The 27,838-nt window shown below is 42.4% G+C and overlaps 1 protein-coding gene across 2 annotated transcripts; it reads right to left on the bottom strand.

Annotated features, from left to right (window-relative positions):
- Positions 1–1,235: 1,235 nt before the first annotated feature.
- On the bottom strand, positions 1,236–26,497 carry LOC121551164 (membrane-spanning 4-domains subfamily A member 4A). Of its 2 annotated transcripts, XM_041863711.2 has the most exons (7): positions 26,244–26,494; positions 26,004–26,120; positions 25,562–25,618; positions 25,104–25,259; positions 24,664–24,786; positions 9,426–9,527; positions 1,236–1,815 (listed from the first exon to the last, which is right to left on the bottom strand). In XM_041863711.2, the coding sequence occupies exons 1-7, from the start codon at positions 26,412–26,414 to the stop codon at positions 1,729–1,731; spliced, it is 813 nt and encodes a 270-aa protein (XP_041719645.2). In that variant the 5' UTR covers positions 26,415–26,494; the 3' UTR covers positions 1,236–1,728. The 2 variants fall into 2 exon arrangements, with proteins under 2 accessions (XP_041719645.2, XP_041719646.2); XM_041863712.2 differs by lacking the exon at positions 9,426–9,527 and having other exon boundaries at positions 26,244–26,497.
- Between the last annotated feature and the right edge of the window lie 1,341 nt (positions 26,498–27,838).

Here is a 27,838-nt window from a genome sequence, read left to right as displayed (position 1 = left end):
TTGAAAGCAAGTCTAAGAAGTGGTAGACCTGTTCTATGTGACTATTTCTATGCTTCCCATTCTCAAGTTTAGTTTTTTCTTTCGGTTTTGTACATCAGCTGAAAGTACAATATATTTGGTTTAGATGGTACAATGATTCTATACATTATATTTGCTTGTTTTGTCACAAACTGTTAGAATTTTAGCAACCAGGACATGGCGGAGAGATTTCTGCATAGTCAATCTTTGTAGCTTAGACCCTATTTCACATAATCTGAGGTTTTTGTATTATGCCCGCCATTGGTTGGGACACCATGCTCCTTAATACATGGTGGGTGTCATTTCAATCATAGAAATGTAATCCATAGAATGGACCTATCCCTTCAGAACTGCAATTTAGCTGGTACACCATTTGAAATGGAAATTGAATTGACATTTTAACTTTTAATTACTACTACAAAGATGACCACCGTCGAATGTCAACTTAAATGGTAATGTCTATTCTAATACCTATATTTCTATGATTTCAATAGGTTTCCTATGGAGGATTGACAGTATAATTTAAAACAACATATATTCCCATTCAAGTCAACATGCTCTGATGTGTGGACCTCCAACAATCTTTGTGGTACCATTTGAAAGTTGAAATTTTAGTATACATTTATCAGCCAAAACATGACATCCACCCTGTATTCAAGAGTCTGATGTGTCTCAACCGATGGCGGGCACAACACAAAAACCTTAGATGATGTCAAATAGGGTCTAAGCTACAACAAACAGTATGTGCATTTTTGGGGGGAGTTTATGCCTTTTTAGATAATTGAGGTTAAAATATTTAAATCAGAAATGTCTTAATAGTTTGATAACCCTGTTTATAAGCTTTTAAATTATATCAATCTCGAACATTGAACTTTTCCGGTGATGAAGACATGCATTTCTAATGGTATGTTGGGGTATGCAAAATGGATAAACTTTGAGCACCTTTATCTCTTGAATGTTTTGGCATTCAGGTCCAGAAAGTCACTTTCTGAGCACTTCTACAACGTATGGAAGCTTTCGTTCAAATCAAAAAGAGTGCTGTCAAAAAGTGATTGAATTCAAATTGATTTATCCAATAGGCCTATTGCACTAGCCTCGGCTCCAAGCTTAATGTTGCACAAACTCAAGATAGAAAGGATTTAATGCCCAATGCAAACATCCACCGCTCCCTTCTTATCAGGATGTTTTCAGACCGTTCAACCACTCTTCCGAAAATATACATTTATTTACTTTATTACTTTGTCATTACTTACATTGTAGAAGACAAAAGTGACTCCAAACTCGATTCTTTGTCATTTATTTTACGTTTGTCATGACCTGACATTCAGTGATATGTATTTGCTTGCTAATATAATAATAATAATCATAATAATAAAGTTAATCATTACTGGCCTATATCATTTACAAACATTGACAAAGGATACACTGTGGTTGATTTTTGTTGATAAATGAAGACAACTATTTTTATATAGAAAATTATGAGAGACAGAATTTTGTTTTTTTTAAACATTAAAATATCAACCATATAGTAGCCAAAATATCATACTGATATATAACATTGCAATACACTAACAGTATTTAACTGTCAAATTATTCAGATCAGTGATGTGGTGCTGCTAACCATTGCCTGGCTTGCATCGTAATCATAGGCCTACATAAGAACATGATTTCAACAAGAAAAATAGCAATGTATTCACTGAGGCCCGTTTCTCAGGCAGTGTAGTGAGGAAGCAGGTGGTTCTGTTGAAACCTTGTACCCATACCGGCTCCCTCAGGACCCTTTGGGTAGTTCACAGGCTGTAGAGAAAACAACACAGGACATCATATGACATATATGACCTTGACTATGCTTATATACCAAATTGCACCCTATCCCCTATATAGTGCACTACTTTAGACCAGAGCCTGCACCATACAGTGGGGAAAAAAAGTATTTAGTCAGCCACCAATTGTGCAAGTGCTCCCACTTAAAAAGATGAGAGAGGCCTGTAATTTTCATCATAGGTACACGTCAACTATGACAGACAAAATGAGGGAAAAAAATCCAGAAAATCACATTGTATGATTTTTAATGAATTTATTTGCAAATTATGGTGGAAAATAAGTATTTGGTCAATAACAAAAGTTTCTCAATACTTTGTTATATACCCTTTGTTGGCAATGACACAGGTCAAACGTTTTCTGTACGTCTTCACAAGGTTTTCACACACTGTTGCTGGTATTTTGGCCCATTCCTCCATGCAGATCTCCTCTAGAGCAGTGATGTTTTGGGGCTGTCGCTGGCCAACACGGACTTTCAACTCCCTCCAAAGATTTTCTATGGGGTTGAGATCTGGAGACTGGCTAGGCCATTCCAGGACCTTGAAATGCTTCTTACGAAGCCACTCCTTCGTTGCCCGGGCGGTGTGTTTGGGATCATTGTCATACTGAAAGACCCAGCCACGTTTCATCTTCAATGCCCTTGCTGATGGAAGGAGGTTTTCACTCAAAATCTCACGATACATGGCCCCATTCATTCTTTCCTTTACACGAATCAGTCGTCCTGGTCCCTTTGCAGAAAAACAGCCCCAAAGCATGATGTTTCCACCCCCATGCTTCACAGTAGGTATGGTGTTCTTTGGATGCAACTCAGCATTCTTTGTCCTCCAAACACGACCGAGTTGAGTTTTTACCAAAAAAGTTATATTTTGGTTTCATCTGACCATATGACATTCTCCCAATCCTCTTCTGGATCATCCAAATGCACTCTAGCACGGGCCTGGACATGTACTGGCTTAAGCAGGGGGACATGTCTGGCACTGCAGGATTTAAGTCCCTGGCGGCGTAGTGTGTTACTGATGGTAGGCTTTGTTACTTTGGTCCCAGCTCTCTGCAGGTCATTCACTAGGTCCCCCCGTGTGGTTCTGGGATTTTTGCTCACCGGTCTTGTGATCATTTTGACCCCACGGGGTGAGATCTTTCGTGGAGCCCCAGATCGAGGGAGATTATCAGTGGTCTTGTATGCCTTCCATTTCCTAATAATTGCTCCCACAGTTGATTTCTTCAAACCAAGCTGCTTACCTATTGCAGATTCAGTCTTCCCAGCCTGGTGCAGGTCTACAATATTGTTTCTGGTGTCCTTTGACAGCTCTTTGGTCTTGGCCATAGTGGAGTTTGGAGTGTGACTGTTTGAGCTTGTGGGCAGGTGTCATTTATACTGATAACAAGTTCAAACAGGTGCCATTAATACAGGTAACGAGTGGAGGACAGAGGAGCCTCTTAAAGAAGAAGTTACAGGTCTGTGAGAGCCAGAAATCTTGCTTGTTTGTAGGTGACCAAATACTTATTTTACACCATAATTTGCAAATAAATTCATTAAAAATCCTACTATGTGATTTTCTGGATTTTTTTCCCTCAATTTGTCTGTCATAGTTGACGTGTACCTATGATGAAAATTACAGGCCTCTCTCATCTTTTTAAGTGGGAGAACTTGCACAATTGGTGGCTGACTAAATACTTTTTTTCCCCACTGTATCCCATATTATGCACTGGTCAGAAATAGTGCAGTATAGAGAATAGGATGTCATTTGGGATTCCAGTGTTGATTTTTCAGTGTAACATTTCTAGTATTGATTCAGGAGTTCAATTCACTCTGTAAGAGTGATATTAACACTCAGTGGTGTAAAATAACCCCCAGTGTTGGAGTTAATAACCAGAGTTATTGTTTTAGACTGTGGAGAGTAAAATAGTCCCATCAAAACCACGCCAATCATTATCATATTTCCAGCATACTCTACTGCAGGTAGATTTTTTTAGGATTAATTTTAATATCTGTGTTTTTGCATGTACATTGATTGATTGATTAACCTTATGCTACACAAAGATAAATTATGTACAATTATCGGAACTAATCCAATCAGTTAGTTCGATTTTTTTGGACCATTACTGAAATAGTTGTTCTGGTTAAAATTATTTAAGTAGTGTTTTTTAATTTTTTTTATCAGGTTTCCTAATCCTGACAGTCATTCTGAATGTAGGTTGCGGGTGAATAAAAAATATAACTGTTGGATATCCTAATTCCTATTCAAATAGGAATTACACATAACAAGTATAATGTGACTTGCAGGCCTGATGTGGCCTGTAAACCAGGAGTTTCCTAACACCACTGTGTTAGGGTAAATCTAATAATGAATAGTGATGGGAAATCAAGGATTTCTGAAGGCTTCGGAGCTTTCACCAAATTGTGCAGAAAAACGGTTCATTACTCAGAGCTTCATTATCGGTTCACAATGCACATTAGCGACACCTGCTGGTCAACAATAAATAGCAGCGTTTGATGAACCTCTACGGGATCGGTGTCCCGTATATGGGACGGTTGAGCTAACGTGCGCTAATGTGATTAGCATGACTGTTTTAAGTAACAATTTACAGTAGCTATTACAGTGAAAAAATATCATGCTATTGTTTGAGGAGAGTGCACAACAACAAAAAACGTATCACGGCAACTGGTTTGATTTATTCACCTCTGAAGGTAAATAATGTACCTACATTCAGTAATCTTGCTCTGCTTTGTCATCCGGAGGGTCCCAGAGATAAAATGTAGCATAGTTTAGTTTGATAAAATCCATTTTTATATTCAAATATAGAAACTGGGTTCTACCGTTTGAACCCCTGCTCTCTCTGGCTCCACACCCACCCCGCCCGGCCATCTAGATGTATGAAAGTGAGTGTATAAGCTAATGATCCATCATGTATGACATTCCTGGGAGTGTGTAAACTTACATTTTGTATTACCATATCATTATGTATGTTCTTTATAGTTATGTACTTGAAAATGTATCAATTGACCAATTCGGCACATTTGCGCAGACTTGATACAAAATAGTCCAGTATTGCAATGCTTCACTGGATTAATCTGAAACTTTGCACAAACACTGCTGCCATCTAGTGGCCAAAATCTAAATTGCGCCTAAATTGCAATATTATATTGCATTTCAAAAATGATTAAAAAAAGAAAGAAAACGCATGTCTTTTTGTTTGTATTATCTTTTACCACATTGAATGTGTTATAGTCTCCTACATTGTCACATTTCCACAAACTTCAAAGTGTTTCCTTTCAAATGTTATCAAGAATATGCATATCCTTGCTTCAGGTCCTGGGCTACAGGCAGTTAGATTTGGGTATGTCATTTTAGGCGAAAATTTTAAAAAAAGGGTCCGATCCTTAAAAGGTTAACAGAAGCCCCCTCCCCCCCTCCTTTTTTAATCAGAACGCCGTGGTGCTGCAGTAAATCGTTGGACAAGGAAAGGAGGGCATTAATCAGAGAGGCAACAAAGCCCCCAAAGATAACCTTGAAGGAGCTGCAAAGCTCCACAGCGGAGATTGGAGTATCTGTCCATAGGACCACTTTAAGCCGTACACTCCATGGAGCTGGGCTTTACGGAAGAGTGGCCAGAAAAAAGCCATTGCTTTTCGCCAAAAGGCATGTGGGAGACTCCCCAAACATATGGAAGAAGAAAATTGAGTTTTTTGGCCATCGAGGAAAACGCTGGCGGAAACCCAACACCTATCATCACCCCGAGAACACCATCCCCACAGTGAAGCATGGTGGTGGCAGCATCATGCTGTGGGGATGATGGATGGCGCTAAATACAGGGAAATTCTTGAGGGAAACCTGTTTCAGTCTTCTAGAGAGTTGAGACTGGGACGAAGGTTCACCTTAAAGCAGGGCAATGACCCTAAGCATACTGTTAAAGCAACATGAGTGGTTTAAGGGGAAACATTTAAATGTCTTGGAATGGCTTAGTCAAAGCCCAGACCTCAATACAATTGAGAATCTGTGGTATGACTTTTCAGTTTTTTTGTCTTATTTCTTGTTTGTTTCACAATAAAACATATTTTGCATCTTCAAAGTGGTATGCATGTTGTGTAAATCAAATGATACAAACCCCCAAAAAATCCATTTTAATTCCAGGTTGTAAGGCAACAAAATAGGAAAAATGCCAAGGGGGGTGAATACTTTCGCAAGCCACTGTATATGGCAATGGTCTATTTGCATATAGCCCTATTGCAGCTCTGGTTGGTTATGGCACACTGGTCTGTGTAGAGTATGGGCCTGAGTCGTATCTGTCAATAGAGTACCACGGTATGAGTCATTATACCCATAAAACCTAGCGGTCAACAGGGAAATGGTTCCAATCGTATTTCCACCATTAATTTTTCCCATAGGGGATTTTAGAAACACTTAAAATAAAGTCTGTGTTTCGTGTAGGCTTTCGTGTAACAGAAAACTATAGAAAGTTAAATCTCGTGCTTCTTCGTCTTCTTTAAGTTTTTATTGACGGATCGCAACCAACTGACAGGTGTATATACCGCCACCTACTGTACTGGAGTGTGAGGCTGGTCACGACCTATCTATACCACTATATTCTCTTAACTAACCCCAAATTTCTAATAAAATAAAATAATTCCCTACAAACCTCACTACTCCCATCACCACGCCCCCCCCATAAAAAAATACCACCCACTCCCCATTCCCGTCCAACCTCTCCCTTCCTACATCATACATTTCACAAAAAATACACTGCTCAAAAAAATAAAGGGAACACTTAAACAACACAATGTAACTCCAAGTCAATCACACTTCTGTGAAATCAAACTGTCCACTTAGGAAGCAACACTGATTGACAATACATTGAACATGCTGTTGTGCAAATGGAATAGACAACAGGTGGAAATTATAGGCAATTAGCAAGACACACCCAATAAAGGAGTGGTTTTGCAGGTGGTGACCACAGACCACTTCTCAGTTCCTATGCTTCCTGGCTGATGTTTTGGTCACTTTTGAATGCTGGCGGTGCTTTCACTCTAGTGGTAGCATGAGACGGAGTCTACAACCCACACAAGTGGCTCAGGTAGTGCAGCTCATCCAGGATGGCACATCAATGCGAGCTGTGGCAAGAAGGTTTGCTGTGTCTGTCAGCGTAGTGTCCAGAGCATGGAGGCGCTACCAGGAGACGTGGAGGAGGCCGTAGGAGGGCAACAACCCAGCATCAGGACTGCTACCTCCGCCTTTGTGCAAGGTGGAGCAGGAGGAGCACTGCCAGAGCCCTGCAAAATGACCTCCAGCAGGCCACAAATGTGCATGTGTCTGCTCAAACGGTCAGAAACAGACTCCATGAGGGTGGTATGAGGGCCCGACGTCCACAGCTGGGGGTTGTGCTTACAGCCCAACATTGTGCAGGACGTTTGGCATTTGCCAGAGAACACCAAGATTGGCAAATTCGCCACTGGCGCCCTGTGCTCTTCACAGATGAAAGCAGGTTCACACTGAGCACATGTGACAGACGTGACAGAGTCTGGAGACGCCGTGGAGAACGTTCTGCTGCCTGCAACATCCTCCAGCATGACCGGTTTGGCGGTGGGTCAGTCATGATGTGGGGTGGCATTTCTTTGGGGGGCCGCACAGCCCTCCATGTGCTCGCCAGAGGTAGCCTGACTGCCATTAGGTACTGAGATGAGATCCTCAGACCCCTTGTGAGACCATATGCTGGTGCGGTTGGCCCTGGGTTCCTCCTAATGCAAGACAATGCTAGACCTCATGTGACTGGAGTGTGTCAGCAGTTCCTGCAAGAGGAAGGCATTGATGCTATGGACTGGCCCGCCCGTTCCCCAGACCTGAATCCAATTGAGCACATCTGGGACATCATGTCTCGCTCCATCCACCAACGCCACGTTGCACCACAGACTGTCCAGGAGTTGGCGGATGCTTTAGTCCAGGTCTGGGAGGAGATCCCTCAGGAGACCATCTGCCACCTCATCAGGAGCATGCCCAGGCGTTGTAGGGAGGTCATACAGGCACGTGGAGGCCACACACACTACTGAGCCTCATTTTGACTTGTTTTAAGGACATTACATCAAAGTTGGATCAGCCTGTAGTGTGGTTTTCCACTTTAATTTTGAGGGTGACTCCAAATCCAGACCTCCATGGGTTGATACATTTGATTTCCATTGATAATTTTTGTGTCATTTTGTTGTCAGCACATTCAACTATGTAAAGAAAAAAAGTATTTTAATAAGATTATTTCATTCATTCAGATCTAGGATGTTATAGTGTTCCCTTTATTTTTTGAGCAGTGTATATAATAGTGTACAACCGTTTCCTCTACCAACACATTTTTCCGAATCAATGTTTTAATTTCCCTTCTACCCAACTGCACCTGTATATCCACAATATAATTTTTCACTGCTTTATTTGCTATTATATCTGCTATATAATTTCCATAAACTCCTGTATGAGCCAGAATCCAACAGAACTTAATTTTTATACCATTTCTTTGTAAGCCCAACAACAGCATCATTATTTCTAACCATAAATCCTCACGTTCTGACTTTCCAGATCTTAAAGTACACAAAACTGATAAAGACTCCGAACATATTACTATTCTTCTTGATTGCACCTCCTCTATCCATTGCAATCCAACAATTATCGCAACCATTTCTGTTGAATATACAGATAAATAATTTGTTAGTTTCTTGCAAAGATTAACATCGAACTCAGGAATAAATACACCTGCTCTTGTCTTCCCATTCATGAGATCCTTTGAATCATCTGTATACACTGCAAGACAATAATAAAACATATTACTAATATATTGATCCATTATTGTTCCTACATTATCTTCATGCCACTGTTTATTTTCTTCGATCAGGCTAAGATCAACATGTTGTCTTGTATAAAACCGTGGTGGCACATTTCCTATTGCTACAGATGACCCTATAACAAGGTCCCTGAGTCTTTTGATATCGTTCATTTTCCCAGCAGTCTTCGAGTACTGTCGGTGTAGGATGATCTACCGATCTACCCTTCAGTCTTGCCCAGTATGCCAGGGCTAGCTTAACTTGTCTAAGGGATAGTGGCATTTCCCCAGTATCTAATTGTAAAGCCTAAATCTTGCACTTCTCTGTGCGGGGCTGATATTTGTTCTGTGCGGCAGTTCCGGGGGGAGTTGCACGCACGTGCACAGCTTAGAGAGAACATTGGTGTCCAGTAGAGGTCAGTGTTTGAAAGCAACTTAAACTTGAAGAAAGCTACAAAAAGCTCAAGTACACATGCTACAGTATCTAGCCTACAGGGTGAGTCAAAATTGCAGTGCATAATATTTAATCAGTGCAGAATCTCTTTGTTGGCGTCCCAAATGGCACACTATTCACTACATGGGCCCTGTTCAAAAGTAGTGCACTATATCAGGAATAGGGTGCCACTTGGGACACACACAGTGACCAATTTCAAATGAGCAGTGGAAGTTTAAAATGACTCCAGAAACTCAGTTACTAGGACACCGGTGAGATCTTATTTTTTATATTTTATATTGAGCAACCTATTTCACATGTCAACCCTGCAATTCAACTGGAAAATATGTCATACCTTGTAGTTGTTCTGTGGAGGGAAAGGGGCGTTGCTTGGAGTCATTATGCTGCAATGCCTGCCATCAGGTACCGGTATTTGATTCCCAATGATGGACACTTGCTAAAAGACAGACATGTCAATTTTCAGTCCATTTCAAGTCTTTGCTTGAACGAAAATACGGTGTATTCATGTAAACATGATAATAACAGTTATTTTCGTTCAGCTTGATTGTTCTCCTCCTACTATTTGAGGTGCCGTGGCTGCTCAGTGCTCTTACAGTTGCCAGAACATACTTGACTTAGTTTTATATTAATTTTTTACATTATAGTAAGACTTATATGTAGATATGTTTCAATTACTTATTCTGTATTTCACAAGTGAGATTTGTTCCGAAAGTCTCAAAACATGAAGTAACCAATCACAAATGTCTGTTGGAGACCTGGATAGCAGTGAATAGGGTACCCTGTATAAAAGCGATACTGTCCCACTTACTGTCCATGTTCGCTTCCTCATTGAAGAGCTCTACGTGACTGGTTCTCCATTTTCTCCACTCAAACAAAGTGGTCAGAGAGCATTTTGTATTATTCTGTACGTAACTCCTAGACATTCCATTTAGATAACTCCTAGACATTCCACCTGCCTTAGATAGCTATTTTGTCCCTCCCCCCATACACTCAGAGACCGACTCAATTGATGCCTCTAGAGATACTATCTCTTTCATTGTTACCCAACGCTTAGGTTTACCTCCACTTTACTCATATCCTTCCATATCCTTGTCTGTACATAATGCCCTGAATCTTTTCTATAACACCCGGAAATCTGCCCCCTTTATTCTATGTACCTAACGCACTAGAAGACCAGTTCTTAAAGCCTTTAGCCGTATCCTTATTCTAGTCCTCCTCTGTTCCTCTGGTGATGTAGAGGCTAACCCAGGCCCTGCAGCCCTCAGTATCACTCCTACTCCCCAGGCGCTATCATTTGATGACTTCTGTAATCGCAAAAGTCTTGGTTTCTTGCACATAAATATCAGAAGTCTACTTCCTAAGTTTGAGTTATTCACTGCGTTAGCACACTCTGCCAACCCTGATGTTCTAGCAGTGTCTGAATCCTGGCCCACCAAAAATTCAGAAATTTCCATCCCCAACTATAACATTTTCCGTCTAGATAGAACTGCCAAAGGGGGTGGAGTTGCAATCTACTGTAGAGATAGCCTGCAGAGCTCTATCATACTATCCAGGTCTGTGCCCAAACAGTTTGAGCTTCTACTTCTAAAAATCCACCTTTCCAGAAATAAGTCTCTCACTGTTGCCGCTTGCTACAGACCCCCCTCAGCCCCCAGCTGTGCCCTGGACACCATATGTGAATTGATTGCCCCCCATTTATCCTCAGAGTTTGTACTGCTTGGTGACCTAAATTGGGATATGCTTAATACCCCAGCCATCCTACAATCCAAGCTAGATGCCCTCAACCTCACGCAAATTATCAACGAACCTACCAGGTACAACCCTAAATCCGTAAACATGGGTACCCTCATAGATATCATCCTGACTAACACACCCTCTAAATACACCTCAGCTGTCTTCAACCAGGATCTCAGCGATCACTGCCTTATTGCCTGCGTCCGTAACGGGTCCGCGGTCAAACGACCACCCCTCATCACTGTCAAACGCTCCCTAAAACACTTTAGCGAGGAGGCCTTCCTAATTGACCTGGCCCAGGTATCCTGGATGGATATAGATCTCATTCCGTCAGTAGAGGATGCCTGGTTGTTCCTTAAAAGTAATTTCCTCTCAATCTTAAATAAACATGCCCCATTCAAAAAATACAGAACTAAGAACCGATATAGCCCCTGGTTCTCCTCAGACTTGACTGCCCTTGACCAGCACAAAAACATCCTGTGGCGTACAGCATTAGCATCAAATAGCCCCGCGATATGCAACTTTTCAGGGAAGTTAGGAACCAATATACACAAGCAGTCAGGAAAGCAAAGGCTAACTTTTTCAAACAGAAATTTGCTTCCTGTAGCACTAACTCCAAAAAGTTTTGGGACACTGTAAAGTCCATGGAGAATAAGAGCATTTCCTCCCAGCTGCCCACTGCACTGAGGCTAGGAAACACTATCACCACCGATAAATCTACAATAATCGAGAATTTCAACAAGCATTTTGCTACAGCTGGCCATGCTTTCCATCTGGCTACCACTAACCCGACCACCAACTCTGCACCCTCTGCTGCAACTTGCCCATGCCCCCCCCGCTTCTCCTTCACACAAATTCAGACAGCTGATGTTTTGAAAGCGCTGCAAAATCTGGACCCCTACAAATCAGCTGGGCTAGACAATCTGGACCCTTTCTTTCTAAAACTAGCCGCCGAAATTGTCGCAACCCCTATTATTAGTCTGTTCAACCTCTCTTTCATAATGTCTGAGATCCCCAGAGATTGGAAAGCTGCCGCGGTCATCCCCCTCTTCAAAGGGGGTGACACTCTAGATCCAAACTGCTACAGACCTATATCCATCCTGCCCTGCCTTTCGAAAGTATTCGAAAGCCAAGTTAACAAACAGATCATCGACCATTTCGAATACCACCGTACCTTCTCCGCTATGCAATCCGGTCTCCGAGCTGGTCACGGGTGCACTTCAGCCACGCTCAAGGTCCTAAACGATATTATAACCGCGATTGATAATAGACAGTACTGTGCAGCCGTCTTCATCGACCTGGCCAAGGCTTTCGACTCTGTCAACCACCGCATTCTTATTGGCAGACTAAATAGCCTTGGTTTCTCAAATGACTGCCTCGCCTGGTTCACCAACTACTTCTCAGATAGAGTTCAGTGTGTCAAATCGGAGGGCCTGTTGTCTGGACCTATGGCAGTCTCTATGGGGGTGCCACAGGGTTCAATTCTTGGGCCGACACTTTTCTCCGTGTATATCAATGATGTCGCTCTTGCTGCTGGTGACTCTCAGATCCACCTCTACGCAGACGACACCATTTTGTATACATCTGGCCCTTCATTGGACACTGTGTTAACAAACCTCCAAACGAGCTTCAATGCCATACAACAATCCTTCAGTAGCCTTCAACTGCTCTTAAACACTAGTAAAACTAAATGCATGCTTTTCAATCGAACGCTGCTAGCACCCGCCCACCCGACTAGAATCACCACTCTCGACGGGTCTGACCTAGAAGTATGTGGACAACTACAAATATCTAGGTGTCTGGTTAGACTGTAAACTCAACTTCCAGACTCACATAAAGAATCTCCAATCCAAAGTTAAATCTAGAATCGGCTTCCTATTTTGCAACAAAGCCTCCTTCACTCATGCTGCCAAACATGCCCTCGTAAACTGACTATCCTACCGATCCTTGACTTCGGCGATGTCATTTACAAAATAGCCTCCAACACTCTACTCAGCAAATTGGATGTAGTCTATCACAGTGCCATCCGTTTTGTCTCCAAAGCCCCATACACTACCCACCACTGTGACCTGTACGCTCTTGTTGGCTGGTCCTCACTACATGTCCGTCGTCAAACCCACTGGCTCCAGGCCATCTATAAATCACTGCTAGGCAAATCCCCGCCTTATCTTAGCTCATTGGTCACCATAGCAGCACCCACCCGTAGTCTGCGCTCCAGCAGGTATATCTCACTGGTCATTCCCAAAGCCAACACCTCCTTTGGCCGCCATTCCTTCCAGTTCTCTGCTGCCAATGACTGGAACGAATTGCAAAAATCTCTGAAGCTGGAGACTCTTATCTCCCTCAATAACTTTAAGCATCAGTTGTCAGAGCACCTTACCGATCACTGCACCTGTACACAGCCCATCTGAAATTAGCCCACCCAACTACCTCATCCCTATATTGTTATTTATTTTGCTCTTTTGCACCCCAGTATCTCTATTTGCACATAATCTCTTGCACATCTAGCATTCCAGTGTTAATACTATTGTAATTATTCTGCACTATAGCCTATTTATTGCCTTACCTCCATAACTTGCTACATTTGCACACACTGTATATATATTTTCTGTTGTATTTCTGACTTTATGTTTTTTTTTTACCCCATATGTAACTCTGTGTTGTTTTTATTGCACTACTTTGCTTTATCTTGGCCAGGTCGCAGTTGCAAATGAGAACCTGTTCTCAACTGGCTTACCTGGTTAAATAAAGGTGAAATAAAAAAATAAAAAAAAGTATGATATGTTACGTTTCATATGGTATGTATTAATTTGTGGATTTCCATCAATCATTTCGTATGATATGTTACGAATTACAATTCGCATGATATGTTACGAATTGCAATTTGTACAATATGTTGCAAATTTACAAAAAGTATCATATGTTACCAATTCCAATTTGATGTGGCTAACGTTAGCTAGGTAGCTAGGCGGTTAACGCTAATGTTAGCTAGCTCTATGGGTTAGGTGTTAAGGTTAGTGTTAAGGTTAGGAGTTAGCATAAAGGGTTAGGGGAAGGGTTAGCTGAAACGGTTAATGTTCGGGTTAGGGGAAGGGTTAGCTAAAAGGGTCAAGGTTAGGGTCAGGGGAAGGGTTACAGTGGCTTGCGAAAGTATTCACCCCCCTTGGCATTTTTCCTATTTTGTTGCCTTACAACCTTGAATTAAAATGGATTTTTGGGGGGGTTTGTATCATTTGATTTACACAACATGCCTACCACTTTGAAAATGCAAAGTCAATACTTTGTAGAGCCACCTTTTGCAGCATTAAAGCTGCAAGTCTCTTGGGGTATGTCTCTATAAGCTTGGCACATCTAGCCACTGGGATTTTTGCCCATTCTTCAAGGCAAAACTGCTCCAGCTCCTTCAAGTTGGATGGTTTCCGCTGGTGTACAGCAATCTTTAAGTCATACCACAGATTATCAATTGGATTGAGGTCTGGGTTTTGACAAGGCCATTCCAAGATATTTAAATGTTTCCCCTTAAACCACTCGAGTGTTGCTTTAGCAGGATGCTTAGGGTCATTGTCCTGCTGGAAGGTGAACCTCCGTCCAAGTCTCAATCTCTGGAAGACTGAAACAGGTTTCCCTCAAGAATTTCCCTGTATTTAGCGCCATCCATCATTCCTTCAATTCTGACCAGTTTCCCAGTCCCTGCCGATGAAAAACATCCCCACAGCATGATGCTGCCACCACCATGCTTCACTGTTGGGATGGTGTTCTCGGGGTGATGACAGATGTTGTGTTTGCGTCAGACATAGCGTTTTCCTTGATGGCCAAAAAGCTCAATTTTAGTCTCATATGAACAGAGTACCTTCTTCCATATGTTTGGGGAGTCTCCCACATGCCTTTTGGCGAACACCAAACGTGTTAGCTTATTTTTTTCTTTAAGCAATGGCTTTTTACTGGCCACTCTTCCGTAAAGCCCAGCTCTGTGGTGTGTACGGCTTAAAGTCGTCCAATGGACAGATACTCCAATCTCCGCTGTGGAGCTTTGCAGCTCCTTCAGGGTTATCTTTGGTCTCTTTGTTGCATCTCTGATTAATGCCCTCCTTGCCTGGTCCGTGAGTTTTGGTGGGCGGCCCTCTCTTGGCAGATTTGTTGTGGTGCCATATTCTTTCAATTTTTTAATAATGGATTAAATGGTGCTCCGTGGGATGTTCAAAGTTTCTGATATTTTTTTATAACCCAACCCTGATCTGTACTTCTCCACACTTTTTTTCCCTGACCTGTTTGTAGAGCTCCTTGGTCTTCATGGTGCCGCTTGCTTGGTGGTGCCCCTTGCTTGGTGGTGTTGCAGACTCTGGGGCCTTTCAGAACAGGCTTATACATACTGAGATCATGTGACAGATCATATGACACTTAGATTGCATACAGGTGGACTTTATTTAACTAATTATGTGACTTCTGAAGGTAATTGGTTGCACCAGATCTTATTTAGGGGCTTCATAGAAAAGGGGGTGAATAAATATGCACGCAACACTTTTCCATTATTAATTTTTTAGAATTCTTTGAAACAAGTAATTTTTTTCATTTCACTTCACCAATTTGGACTAGTTTGTGTATGTCCATTACATGAAATCCAAATAAAAATCCATTTAAATTACAGGTTGTAATGCAACAAAATAGGAAAAACGCCAAGGGGGAAGAATACTTTTGCAAGGCACTGTAGCTAACATGCTAAGTAGTTTCAAAGTAGCTAAAAAGTAATAAGTAGTTACAAAGTTGCTAATTAGCTAAAATTGTCCATGATGAGATTTGAACACGCAACCTTTGGGACACTAGACGTTCGTGTTATATGCCCACTTATCCACCCAACCAACCACCTTCCTTATATTTCTGCCTTCTATCTTATGTAGCCATACCAAAAGTAACATATCATACTAATTTGAGTGTCCTCGATTTATAATTAATATGTTACATCTAGTCTATGAGACCAGTCTGACTCAACAGTTCACTGGCGACCTGCAAGGTCATCACTGCTGAACGTGGGACTTCAGAAACCCTTGTGAGGCTGAGTAGTACCTTATTTTCTGTAGAAATGCAAAATAATTTACCTCTGCTAGCTAGCTTCACCGCTAGCTATAGGAACTCGGTTAGCCCACGACGCGTGGCTGATGAAAACTTGGCTAGCTCGCTGGGAAAATGCAAATATAGTTTATATGCGGATTTTAGAATATTCGCATGAAAATCTGTCGCCAATTGGATGGAAACCTAGCTATTGAGGCAGAAACTTTAGAAACTCTCCAGCCCAGCAGAGGCCACCATCCCCGGTTTCACATCTCTTGTGCTGGCTACTGTGTTGCTAGGGGGTTGCCAAGGGCCCTTCCAGAACAGTCTCCCCTGACTAGTGTCATATGACCTGGCCAGTCAATCACAGGCTTTACCTGGTGGGGATCTCAAACCTCCAACACAGTCTGCGCTTTAGTTATACACAGGGGTGCAGAGAGACAACAGGTAAGAAGAACTCTGCACCACCTCAACACAACTCACCACTGGACCCTTCCGACAAGGACAATCCTCCACTCTGGACTTCCCAACGATATGTTAGTACGTCACTGACCATACAATCACTATCAATAACTAGTCTCCTCTCCTGTCTGTTAGGTGTGGAAATAAAGTGTCAGTTGTATCGCTGTCTCCTGCCGGTCATTATCAGTCCTCTTGCCGGGATTCTGGGACAGTTGCACCTATAATCAAAACCGGCACCTCTATTGGAGACCACCACATGGTGGCACTCTTTTTCACAAGCTAACTTGGCTAACTCGCTGCAAAGCAAACTAGCTTTGCAATTCTACCTGCAAAATGGTAGTATTGGTCGTGTAGAAAGAACCCTTGTTTCTAACTCTCGGTCACCTCAGGCTAGCTACTTACTGTAGCTACCTAGCTAGCTTGTGGGACTCGAGTAGCCCACGCCACTAGGCTTAGGCTAACTGACCACGCAATTCTACCTGCAACACGGTAGCTTTGCGAGCTCTCCCCCTCACCTAGTTAACCTGCGTTCAGTCGCAGGCACTAACTAGACCGCCGACCCAGTAACATGGCTCTGCGGTTGCGGGAGTAAGCTAACCTAAGGGGTTAACACTATCCTAGCACAACCCCTCTAGCTAAGCACTGAGCTAGCTACAGCACACCTTTGGGTAGCTGCTAGCTAACGCGTCTCAGCCTTGTGGCTATAGCGTTCTCTACTGTGCTAACCACTACTAGCCATCAGCCGCTGTGCTTCTTTCTTCACAATGGCTACCGCTACCCCTACCCAAGATGAGCCTAACACTCAAATCCCAACGTTCTTGTGCTTGTGGTTCTAAGATTGGGACGGGACGAGAACAGCAGGAGCATGGCTGCCACGCGACAAATTCCATTCTATTGGCCAACGTGCAATCATTGGAAAACAAAATGGATGATCTACGATCAAGAATATCCTACCGCCAGGATTGTGGGTTCGATTCCCACGGGAGGCCAGTATGAAAAGTGTATGCACTCACTAACTGTAAGTCACTCTGGATAAGAGCGTCTGCTAAATGACTAAAATGTAAGAATATCCTACCAACGGGATATTAAAAACTGTAATATCTTATGTTTCACCGAGTCATGGCTGCATGACGACACGGATAATATAGAGCTGGCGGGATTTTCCATGCATCGGCAGGACAGAGAAGCTACGTCTGGTAAGACGAGGGGTGGGGGTGTGTGTCTATTTGTCAATAACAGCTGGTGCGTGATGTCTAATATTAAAGAAGTCTTGAGGTATTGCTCGCCTGAGGTAGAGTACCTTATGATAAGCTGTAGACAACACTATCCACCAAGAGAGTTCTCATCTATATTATTCGTAGCCCTCAACGAGCTGTATAAGGCCATAAGCAAACAAGAAAATGCTCACCCAGAAGCGGCGCTCCTAGTGGCCGGGGACTTTAATACAGGCACATTTAAATCCGTTTTACCTAATTTCTACCAGGATGTCACATGTGCAACCAGAGGGAAAAAAAACTCTAGACCACCTTAACTCCACACACAGAGACGCATACAAAGTTCTCCCTTGCCCTCCATTTGGTAAATCTGACCATAATTATATCCTCCTGATTCCTGCTTACAAGCAAAAATTAAAGCAGGAAGTACCAGTGACTCGCTCTATACAGAAGTGGTCAGATGACGCGGATGCTACGCTACAAGACTGTTTTGCTAGCACAGACTGGAATATGTTCCGGGATTCATCCAATGGCATTACTATACCACCTCAGTAATCGGTTTCATCAATAAGTGACCGTACATACAGTACATATCCCAACAAGAAGCCATGGATTACAGGCAACATCCGCATCGAGCTAAAGGCTAGAGCTGCCGCTTTCAAGGAGTGGGACACTAATCCGGACGCTTTTAAGAAATCCCGCTACGCCCTTAGACGAACCATCAAACAGGCAAAGCGTCAATACAGGATTAAGATTGAATCCTACTACACCGGCTCTGACACTTGTCAGCTGTGGCAGGGCTTGAAAACTATTATGGACTACAAAGGGAAACCCAGCCGCAAGCTGCCCAGTGAGATCGAGCCTACCAGACAAGCTAAAAGCCTTTTATGCTTGCTTCGAGGCAAGCAACACAGGAGCATGCATGAGAGCACCAGCTGTTCCGGACGACTGTGTGATAATGCTCTCGGTAGCCAATGTGAGCAAGACCTTTAAACAGGTCAACATTCACAAAGCCGTGGGTCCAGATGGATTACCAGGACGTGTACCCCTAGCATGCGCTGACCAACTGGCAAATGTCTTCACTGACATTTTCAACCTCTCCCTGACCGAGTCTGTAATACCTACATGTTTCAAGCAGACCACTATAATCTTTGTGCCCAAGGAAGCGAAGGTAACCTGCCTAAATGATTACCGCCCGTAGCACTCACGTTGGTAGCCATGAACTGCTTTGAAAGACTGGTCATGGCTCATATCAACAGCATCATCCCGGATACCCTAGACCCACTCCAATTCGCATACCGCCCCAACAGATCCACAGATGAAGCAATCGCACTCCACACTGCCCTTTCCCACCTGGACAAAAGGAACACCTATTTGAGAATGCTGTTCATTGACTACATCTCAGCGTTCAACACCATAGTGCCCACAAAGCTCATCACTAAGCTAAGGACCCTGGGACTGAACACCTCCCTCTGCAACTGGATCCTGGACTTCCTGACAGGCCGCCCCCAGGTGGTAAGGGTAGGCAACAACACGTCTGCCACGCTGGGGCCCCTCAGGGGTGCGTGCTTAGTCCCCTTCTGTACTCCCTGTTCACCTACGACTGCATGGCCAAACCCGACTCCAACACCATCATTAAGTTTGCTGACGACACAACAGTGGTAGGCCTGATCATCGACAACGATGAGACAGCCTATAGGGAGGTGGTCAGAGACCTGGCAGTGTGGTGCCAGGACAACAACCTCTCCCTCAATGTGAGCAAAACAAAGGAGCTGATCGTGGACTACAGGAAAAGGCGGGCCGAACAGGCCCCCATTAACATCGACGGGGCTGTAGTGGAGCGGATCGAGAGTTTCAAGTTCCTTGGTGTCCACATCACCAACGAACTATCATGGTCCAATCACACCAAGACAGCCGTGAAGAGGACACAACAACACCTTTTCCCCCTCAGGAGACTGAAAAGATTTGGCATGGGTCCCCAGATCCTCAAAAAGTTCTACAGCTGCACCTTCGAGAGCATCCTGACCAGTTGCATCACCGCCTGGTATGGCAACTGCTCGGCATCTGACCGTAAGGCGCTACAGAGGGTAGTGCGCACGGCCCAGTACATCACTAGGGCCAAGCTTCCTGCCATCCATGACCTATATACTAGGCAGTGTCAGAGGATAGGCCAAAAAATTTGTCAAAGACTCCAGTCACCCAAGTCATAGACAGTTCTCTCTGCTACCGCACGGCAAGCGGTACTGGAGCGCCAAGTCTAGGACCAAAAGGCTCCTTAACAGCTTCTACACCAAAGCCATAACACTGCTGAATAATTAATCAAATGGCCACCCGGACTATTTACATTGACACCCCCCTCCATTTGTTTTACACTGCTGCTACCCGCTGTCTATTATCTATGTATACCCCTACCTACATGTACAAATTACCTCGACTAACCTGTACCACCGCACATTGACTCGGTACCGGTACCCCCTGTATATAGCCTCGTTATTGTTGTTTTAATGTGTTACTTTTTTGTTATTTTTTACTTTAGTTTATTTGGTAAATATTTTCTTAACTCTTTCTTGAACTGCGTTGTTGGTTATGGGCTTGTAAGTAAGTATTTCACGGTAAGGTCTACACCTGTTGTATTCGGCTCATGTGACAAATAAAGTTTGATTTGATATCGCTGGTGCCCCGTGAATGAGGCAATGGGCAATAAAGCTGTCTCTCTGGAGGGACGCCAGCCTTCCGAGTGCTCATTGCTAACTGCGCAGTCACACCTCTGTCAGCCGATTCTCTGGAACGCGCCCCATGGTCATGCACCTTTGGGCAGCTCCTACCGGCCCCATTTCTAGCCCATTATGACATTGACCAAAGATGGGTAGTATTTCTGTTACATGTATTTGAAATATGTATTTCCATTACTTCTGGGTAAGTGTATTACACTGGGCTGAACTACACTCCAATGTACAGTTGGAAGTTTACATACACTTAGGTTGGAGTCATTAAAACTTGTTTTTCAACAACTCCACAAATTTATTTTTAACAAACTATAGTTTTGGCATGTCGGTTAGCACATCTACTTTGTGCATGACACAAGTAATTTTTCCAACAATTGTTTACAGACAGATTATTTCACTTATAATTCACTGTATCACAATTCCAGTGGGTTAGAAGTTTACATACATTAAGTTGACTGTGCCTTTAAACAGCTTGGAAAATTCCAGAAAATTATGTCATGGCTTTAGAAACTTCTGATAGGCTAATTGACATAATTTGAGTCAATTGGAGGTGTACCTGTGGATGTATTTCAAGGCCTACCTTCAAACTCAGTTCCTCTTTGCTTGACATCATGGGAAAATCAAAAGAAATCAGTCAAGACCTCAGAAAAATAATTGTAGACCTCCACAAGTCTGGTTCATCCTTGGGAGCAATTTCCAAATGCCTGGTACCACGTTCATCTGTACAAACAATAGTACCCAAGTATAAACACCATGGGACCACGCAGCTGTTATACCGCTCAGGAAGGAGACGCGTTCTGTCTCCTAGAGATGAACGTACTTTGGTGCGAAAAGTGCAAATCAATCCCAGAACAACAGCAAAGGACCTTGTGAAGATACTGGAGGAAACAGGTACAAAAGTATCTATATCCACAGTAAAACAAGTCCTATATCGACATAACCTGAAAGGCTGCTCAGCAAGGAAGAAGCCACTGCTCCAAAACCGCCATAAAAAAGCCAGACTAGGGTTTGCAACTGCACATGGGGACAAAGATCATACTTTTTGGAGAAATGTCCTCTGGTCTGATGAAACAAATAATGACCATCGTTATGTTTGGAGGAAAAAGGGGGTCGCTTGCAAGCCGAAGAAAACCAATGCAACCGTGAATCACGGGGGTGGCAGCATCATGCTGTGGGGGTGCTTTGCTGCAGGAGGGACTGATGCACTTCACAAAATAGATGGCATCATGAGGAAGGAAAATTATGTGGATATATTGAAGCAACATCTCAAGACATCAGTCAGGAAGTTAAAGCTTGGTTGCAAATGGATCTTCCAAATGGACAATGACCCCAAGCATACTTCCAAAGTTGTGGCAAAATGGCTTAAGGACAACAAAGTCAAGGTATTGGAGTGGCCATCACAAAGCCCTGACCTCAATCCTATAGAAAATGTGTGGGCAGAACTGAAAAATCGTGTGCGAGCAAGGAGGCCTACAAACCGGACTCAGTTACACCAGCTCTGTCAGGAGGAATGGGCCAAAATTCACCCAACTTATTGTGGGAAGCTTGTGGAAGGCTACCCAAAACGTTTGACCCAAGTTAAACAATTTAAAGGCAATGCCACCAAATACTAATTGAGTGTATGTAAACTTCTGACCCACTGGGAATGTGATGAAAGAAATAAAAACGGAATAAATAATTCTCTCTACTATTATTCTGACATTTCACATTCTTAAAATAAAGTGGTGATCCTAACTGACCTAAGACAGGGAATTTTTACAGGAATTGTGAAAAACTGAGTTTAAATGTATTTGGCTAAGGTGTATGTAAACTTTCGACTTCAATTGTAATTTGTCACAAGATACTTTCGAGAGCTGTAATTTGTATTTTGAAAATATAAACTACTTTTCTATACCATTTTTTTTAGAGCAGTAAACATTTTTTTGCCCTCTTTCACCCTGCATTGGTATCAGAACTTTGATGGCCCTATGTTGTGATAAATGAGCGTCTGCTAAATGAACTACATGTATATGTAAAAATTAACAATTGCAAAGCATGCTGAGTATTATTCTAATGAGCTCCACACCGAAACAAGGCCAATAATAATACCCAGTGTGCTTTGCAGTTCAATTTGGTACATTTTCATATATACATTTACATTTTGGTCATTTTGCAGACACTCTTATACAGATTGACTTACAGTAAGTGCATTTAACTAATGTAGATAAACAACAAAATATCACAGAATGTAAAAAGTTTCTGTAACCGTTACTGAGAATGTTGTTGCTTTTCGGGCCGGCTACTTGCAAATTAATTTCTATATTTTAAAACACAAAATACATGTATTTGAATTAAATACATTTCAAAATATACAGTAAGTATTTTGTAGTTTATTTTGATACATTGATCTTTATGGTATTTTGTAATTGTATTTTGTAATTGTTGCCCATCCCTGGCATTGACATTAACATGGCCATCCTGCAACCCTCTGTTATGTCTGGGCGCGTTGCCTTTTCCCAGACTTATCGTTTTTTGATTTGTCTGTGCTTAAAGATTTCTCCTTGGCAGCTAGTCTGGTCACACGCTTTCTTTGAGCCCTGGGCATCCCCAAAAGCAAGAGTGTGGACTGTTCTCTTCCGGCTCGCTGTTAAAACGCAGTTTTCCCTGGTATATTTCTCCCTTCTCTGTGGCTTAGGATGACTCTTAGTCGTACCTTGGGAGTCTTTTTGACCTCTTGCCCGCCCAGTGTTTGGGAGTAGTGAACTACATTTTGCAGTAGCTTGGTGGTAGTTGAACTAAATTCAAATCTAGGTAGTGTTTTCAGTAGTCAATAAATGTTTTGCCATGTGTAGCTAAGTACTGAAACGACACACTACTTTTTTTGCAAAAATTACATTAAATATTGGTGAAGTAGGCAATCATTATTTTTTTTTCGGCATCAGACCTGCCTAATTCCCACTTGAAACAGTTTTTGTGTTTAATAGACTAAATGACATATTATGTTAACATATGATCCCAAAGTGATCTGTCTTGCAATTTGTAGTCTATGACATTTCAAATTTACATATGATAATTTTTCACAAAGTAGTTTGGATGTAGTGAACTACTTTTTCAAATTAACTTTCGTTAGGACATTTTGTTTCTTCTTCTTAAGGGTATCTTTAGTGTAGCTTAACTTCTTCCACTGTTAAGTAATTGGTAGCTTGGTAAACTATATTTTCAAAGTAGCTTCCCCAACACTGCCCGTCTCCTTCACCAGAAGAGCATCTCTCCAGCATCTTGCTGGAGGGGAAGAGAGCTTTAGATTACACTGTTATGCTCTCCTTGGTACCTGCTCTCGACAGAGGATGGATACCCTTCTTCTCCTATACCATCTTGTACTGGGATGGTTCAGACGTTTGTTATTGGCTACTTCAAGTTTTGAGGCTTTCGGATCAAAATTCCATTTGTGAAATTCACTATATGTACAAAAGTCTGTGGACAGCCCTTGAAATTAGTGGATTCGGCGATTTCAGCCACACCTGTTGCTGACTGGTGTATAAAATCGAGCACACAGCCATGCAATCTCCATAGACAAACGTTGGCAGTAGAATGGCCTTACTGAAGAGCTCAGTGACTTTCAACGTGGCACCGTCATAGGATGCCACCTTTCCAACAAGTTAGTTTGTCAAATTTCTGCCCTGCTATAGCTGTCCTGGTCAACTGTAAGTGCTGTTATATTGAAGTGGAAACGTCTAGGAGCAACAACGGCTCAGCCGCGAAGTGGTAGGCGACACAAGCTCACAGAATGGGACCGCCGAGTGCTGAAGCGCATGGTGCGTAAAACTGTTTGTCGTCGGGAGCTTCATAAAATGGGTTTCCATGGCCGAGCAGCCGCACAAAAGCCTAAGATCTCCATGCACAATGCCAAGCGTCTGCTGGAGTGTTGTAAAGTTCTCTGGAGTGATGAATCACACTTCACCCTCTGGCAGTCCGACGGACGAATCTGCATGGTGCAGATGCCAGGAGAACGCTACCTGCACTAATGCATAGTGCCAACTGTAAAATTTGGTGGAGGAGGAATAATGGTCTGGGGCTGTTTTTCATGGTTTGGGCTATGCCCCTTAGTTCCAGTGAAGGGAAATATTAACTCTACAGCATACAACGACATTCTAGACGATTCTGTCCTTCCAACTTTGTTACAACAGAAGGAAGGCCCTTTCCCGTTTCAGCATGACAATGCCCCCGTGCACAAAGTGAGGTCCATACAGAAATGGTTTGTCGAGATCGGTGTGGAAGAACTTGACTGGCCTGCACAGATGTAGTGTACTTAACTCATAATATCAGAGAACCTGGGTAATGTAAATAACCTTGAGATTTACAACATTCTGAAAATAAAAAAATTGACAGAAATCTATGTCCATAGACTCACCTCAGGGGTGGAACGACAGCACTGGCAGACAGCTCTGCAGGCGAATGACGAGACACAGATGGACACTATAAACTCCAGCACGGAGAAAACAGCCAGAACACCTGAAATTCCCTGGGACCTGACCTATAGACAGAGAGGAACAGGAAACAGCAGTTAACTACACCTCACTGCCATTTTGGAGCAATTATGAACCCTTTGTGAACTTTGACTCCAGTTTCGATGTGGACTAAAAATAACTATAAACTAACTCAATAGCAGTTATCTACCTTACTATTGCTTGCATGTTGTAGTTGTCACATATAGGCATAATTTAAATGAGCCCAATAAAAAGCATCCAACAGTACAATACAAAAGAATATAGATGATAAATACCCCTTTATCAATTTACAAATATCTCCTGACCAATGAAAGTAAAAAAGGAATAAGTATTTGGTATATACCCAATACTGTTGACAGACATAGTATGGAGGGTAGGATGAAGGATTGTCTGGATAGTAACAGGAGTAGAGGATCCCAGCACCGTCTAAAGAATGGAGGATGATGCCAGTAAGAGCAGTAACCGTGGCAACAACATTCATTACCAGGGAGCCATTCACCTAAGGGACAGAGAGCAGAAAGAGGACATGGGAATGTCTGGTTGTGGATGAACATTTCTGAGAACAAAATGCAATACCGAATTCAGTGTGTTGTTGTTCCTTATAATCGTTATTACAATTCTTTAAAGGTGCACAGTTAATGCCAGTGCCCACCCCACTGCTTGTGTCTTGGGAGGAAAACAAGCAGGATGAATGAAAACATGAAGGCCTAGTGTACAGTAGATTATATGTCTTCAAATAGAGTGGAACTTTATGAATCAAAAGCCTAAACTTTATTGAGGAAAAAAAATATTGATACTGACCAGACATTTGTTCAGTTTGTTGTCAGCGGCAACAGTGAGAGAGCCTGCAATTACATACTGAGAACAAGGAAGAGATTATTCAACTCTACGTCCTAAATGGCTCCCTATTCCCTCCATAGTGCACTATATAGGGAATACTGTGCCATTTGGGGCACACATATTTCTACTGTATGACCAAAGTTCAAATTCAAGTTGAATTACACCCACATAGAATTCCATACAAACAGAAATGCATGAGCGTATAATTGGCATAGGCCTATCCAAATACATATACGTTGATAAAAGTCATTAGTTAAGACAAGTCATTATTTATAAAGCATTACCTCAAATTAAATATATATATTTTTTTAAGTGACATGATTTAACTATGAGGACGTTTTGTTTTGCATCCAGGCAGACAGGAAATGTAAGATAGGTTTGTTAGACAGAACAGCTCACTCACAATGATAGATCCCCAGACAAATATTCCACTAAATACTCCAATATTGTCTACTTCTGGTCCTGTAGCCATCACGATTCCTGTCAACAGCATCAGCAAACCAATCATGATCTGTACGGTCTGTGAGAGAAAAACAAAGTACAAAGCAGGAAATTCATTTTTCTCTTCTTCCAATACGTTCAACCAAAATGGTTGTTTTTTATTTCATTTTTTTTTTTTATGATGTAAAACAGAAATTCTTACCCCCAGCGCTTTTGGATGCCCCGCCCGGAAACTTCCCAGCGCTGAGTAGACCGTCTGTCCCAAACAGTGAGGGGCAGAAGCAACCCCCGCGACCCCCATCTCGTTTCCAGTAGGGTGTACATGGGTGATGACCACCACCCCGTTAGTGGTGGTTGTTACAGAGCTGGACATCTTCACAGAGGAGGGAAGGATGTTTGTAGTACAGTAAGAGGTGATCTGACTGATTGTTGTGCGTCAAACTTTAGACTTTACCTGGGACTTCCTGGTAATAATGTACCTGTGACTGTCATGGTTAACAAGTGTGTCAGCCACACATTAGACTTTGAACTCTCTCCATTGAATATAGGCTGTGTGTCATAATGACATGTGGCGCTTTGAGGTGGACAATCACCTGTCTCGATCAATGAGAGAAGGCTAGAAATAGATTATATGGCGGCGTACACTGTTGGATTACTTGAGTGGTAGGAACCTGTTTGAGTGGTTTAATCTGTTGCTGTTGAAACAAAGAGGAGGAAGTTGTTGTGACTTTAAGGTTCACCATAACCAGTGGCGATTTTAGCACCTAATCTTGGTGGGGCAAAAAATATAATAATGTGGGATGCATGCCAGCAAAGCCACTACACAACACAACACTAAACAATACATTAATTGCACTATAACGGTGACAAACGGTGCTCACAAACTGTTAGGGTCTACATAAAGCAGTCCCAACAGCAGTCCCAACACCTTACCACAGCTACACCTGGCTATCAGCGGAGCTTTGTCTGGCAGCGAAACAGTTCATTCAGCCTCATTTACTGCCTTTAAAAAATATATAGCTGATATGGTTGACTTGCTTAAACAAATGTGGGTTCTACTGACAATTGTGATGTACAAACTATAGCATAAGGGGACGACAAGCGGACGACAATCCATAATTTCGATTAAGACATTAATGAGCGAGCTAGGACAGACGTAGTAAATATAATGATTTGTTCAGCACTTTTGAAATGAACAGCGACAGAATTCAGAACATGGGCCGTCTTACAGTGTTCTCCCTGTACACCAAGTCAGAACCGTGGGATAAATAAAGGGGGCATATAAGCAGACAATGAAGGCTCTTACAATATTCGATGATTATATTTCTCTAAAACAGGTTATAGGCTACATGTGCACCACCAAGTCAGAACAATAGGCGAAATTACGAGGGGAAAATATACCAAATTATTAGGTTGAGACACATGGGCTACTAACAGCTTACTACACAACATACACTTAGTATTACTTTCTTAGCTACAGTATACATAGCTCCCTGGCATATTACATAATTTCTGCAGCAGCATACAATACATTTTTGGACTCATCTTGTTGTGCTGTGCTCACTTGAACAGGAAGGTGGCGCGGCGGTCCTTCTTGTGGACAACTTTGTCATCAGTCTGGCATTCTCTGGATTTATGGTGCTTTCAAGACAACTGGGAACTCTGAAAAAAACAAGGTTGAATCATGATGACGTGTGATCTTCAGGTCGTAGCTCTAGAAAGAGGCCCGAGTTCCAGATTTACAATTCCGAGTTGGATGACCGTTCAAAACGTATTTTCCCAGGCGGAGCTCATTTT

The sequence above is a fragment of the Coregonus clupeaformis genome, chromosome 35 (genome assembly GCF_020615455.1).
Source record: "Coregonus clupeaformis isolate EN_2021a chromosome 35, ASM2061545v1, whole genome shotgun sequence".
Classification (NCBI taxonomy): domain Eukaryota; kingdom Metazoa; phylum Chordata; class Actinopteri; order Salmoniformes; family Salmonidae; genus Coregonus; species Coregonus clupeaformis.
The sequence above is the reverse complement of the archived record's forward strand: the minus strand, read 5'-3'. Positions and strand labels throughout refer to the sequence as shown.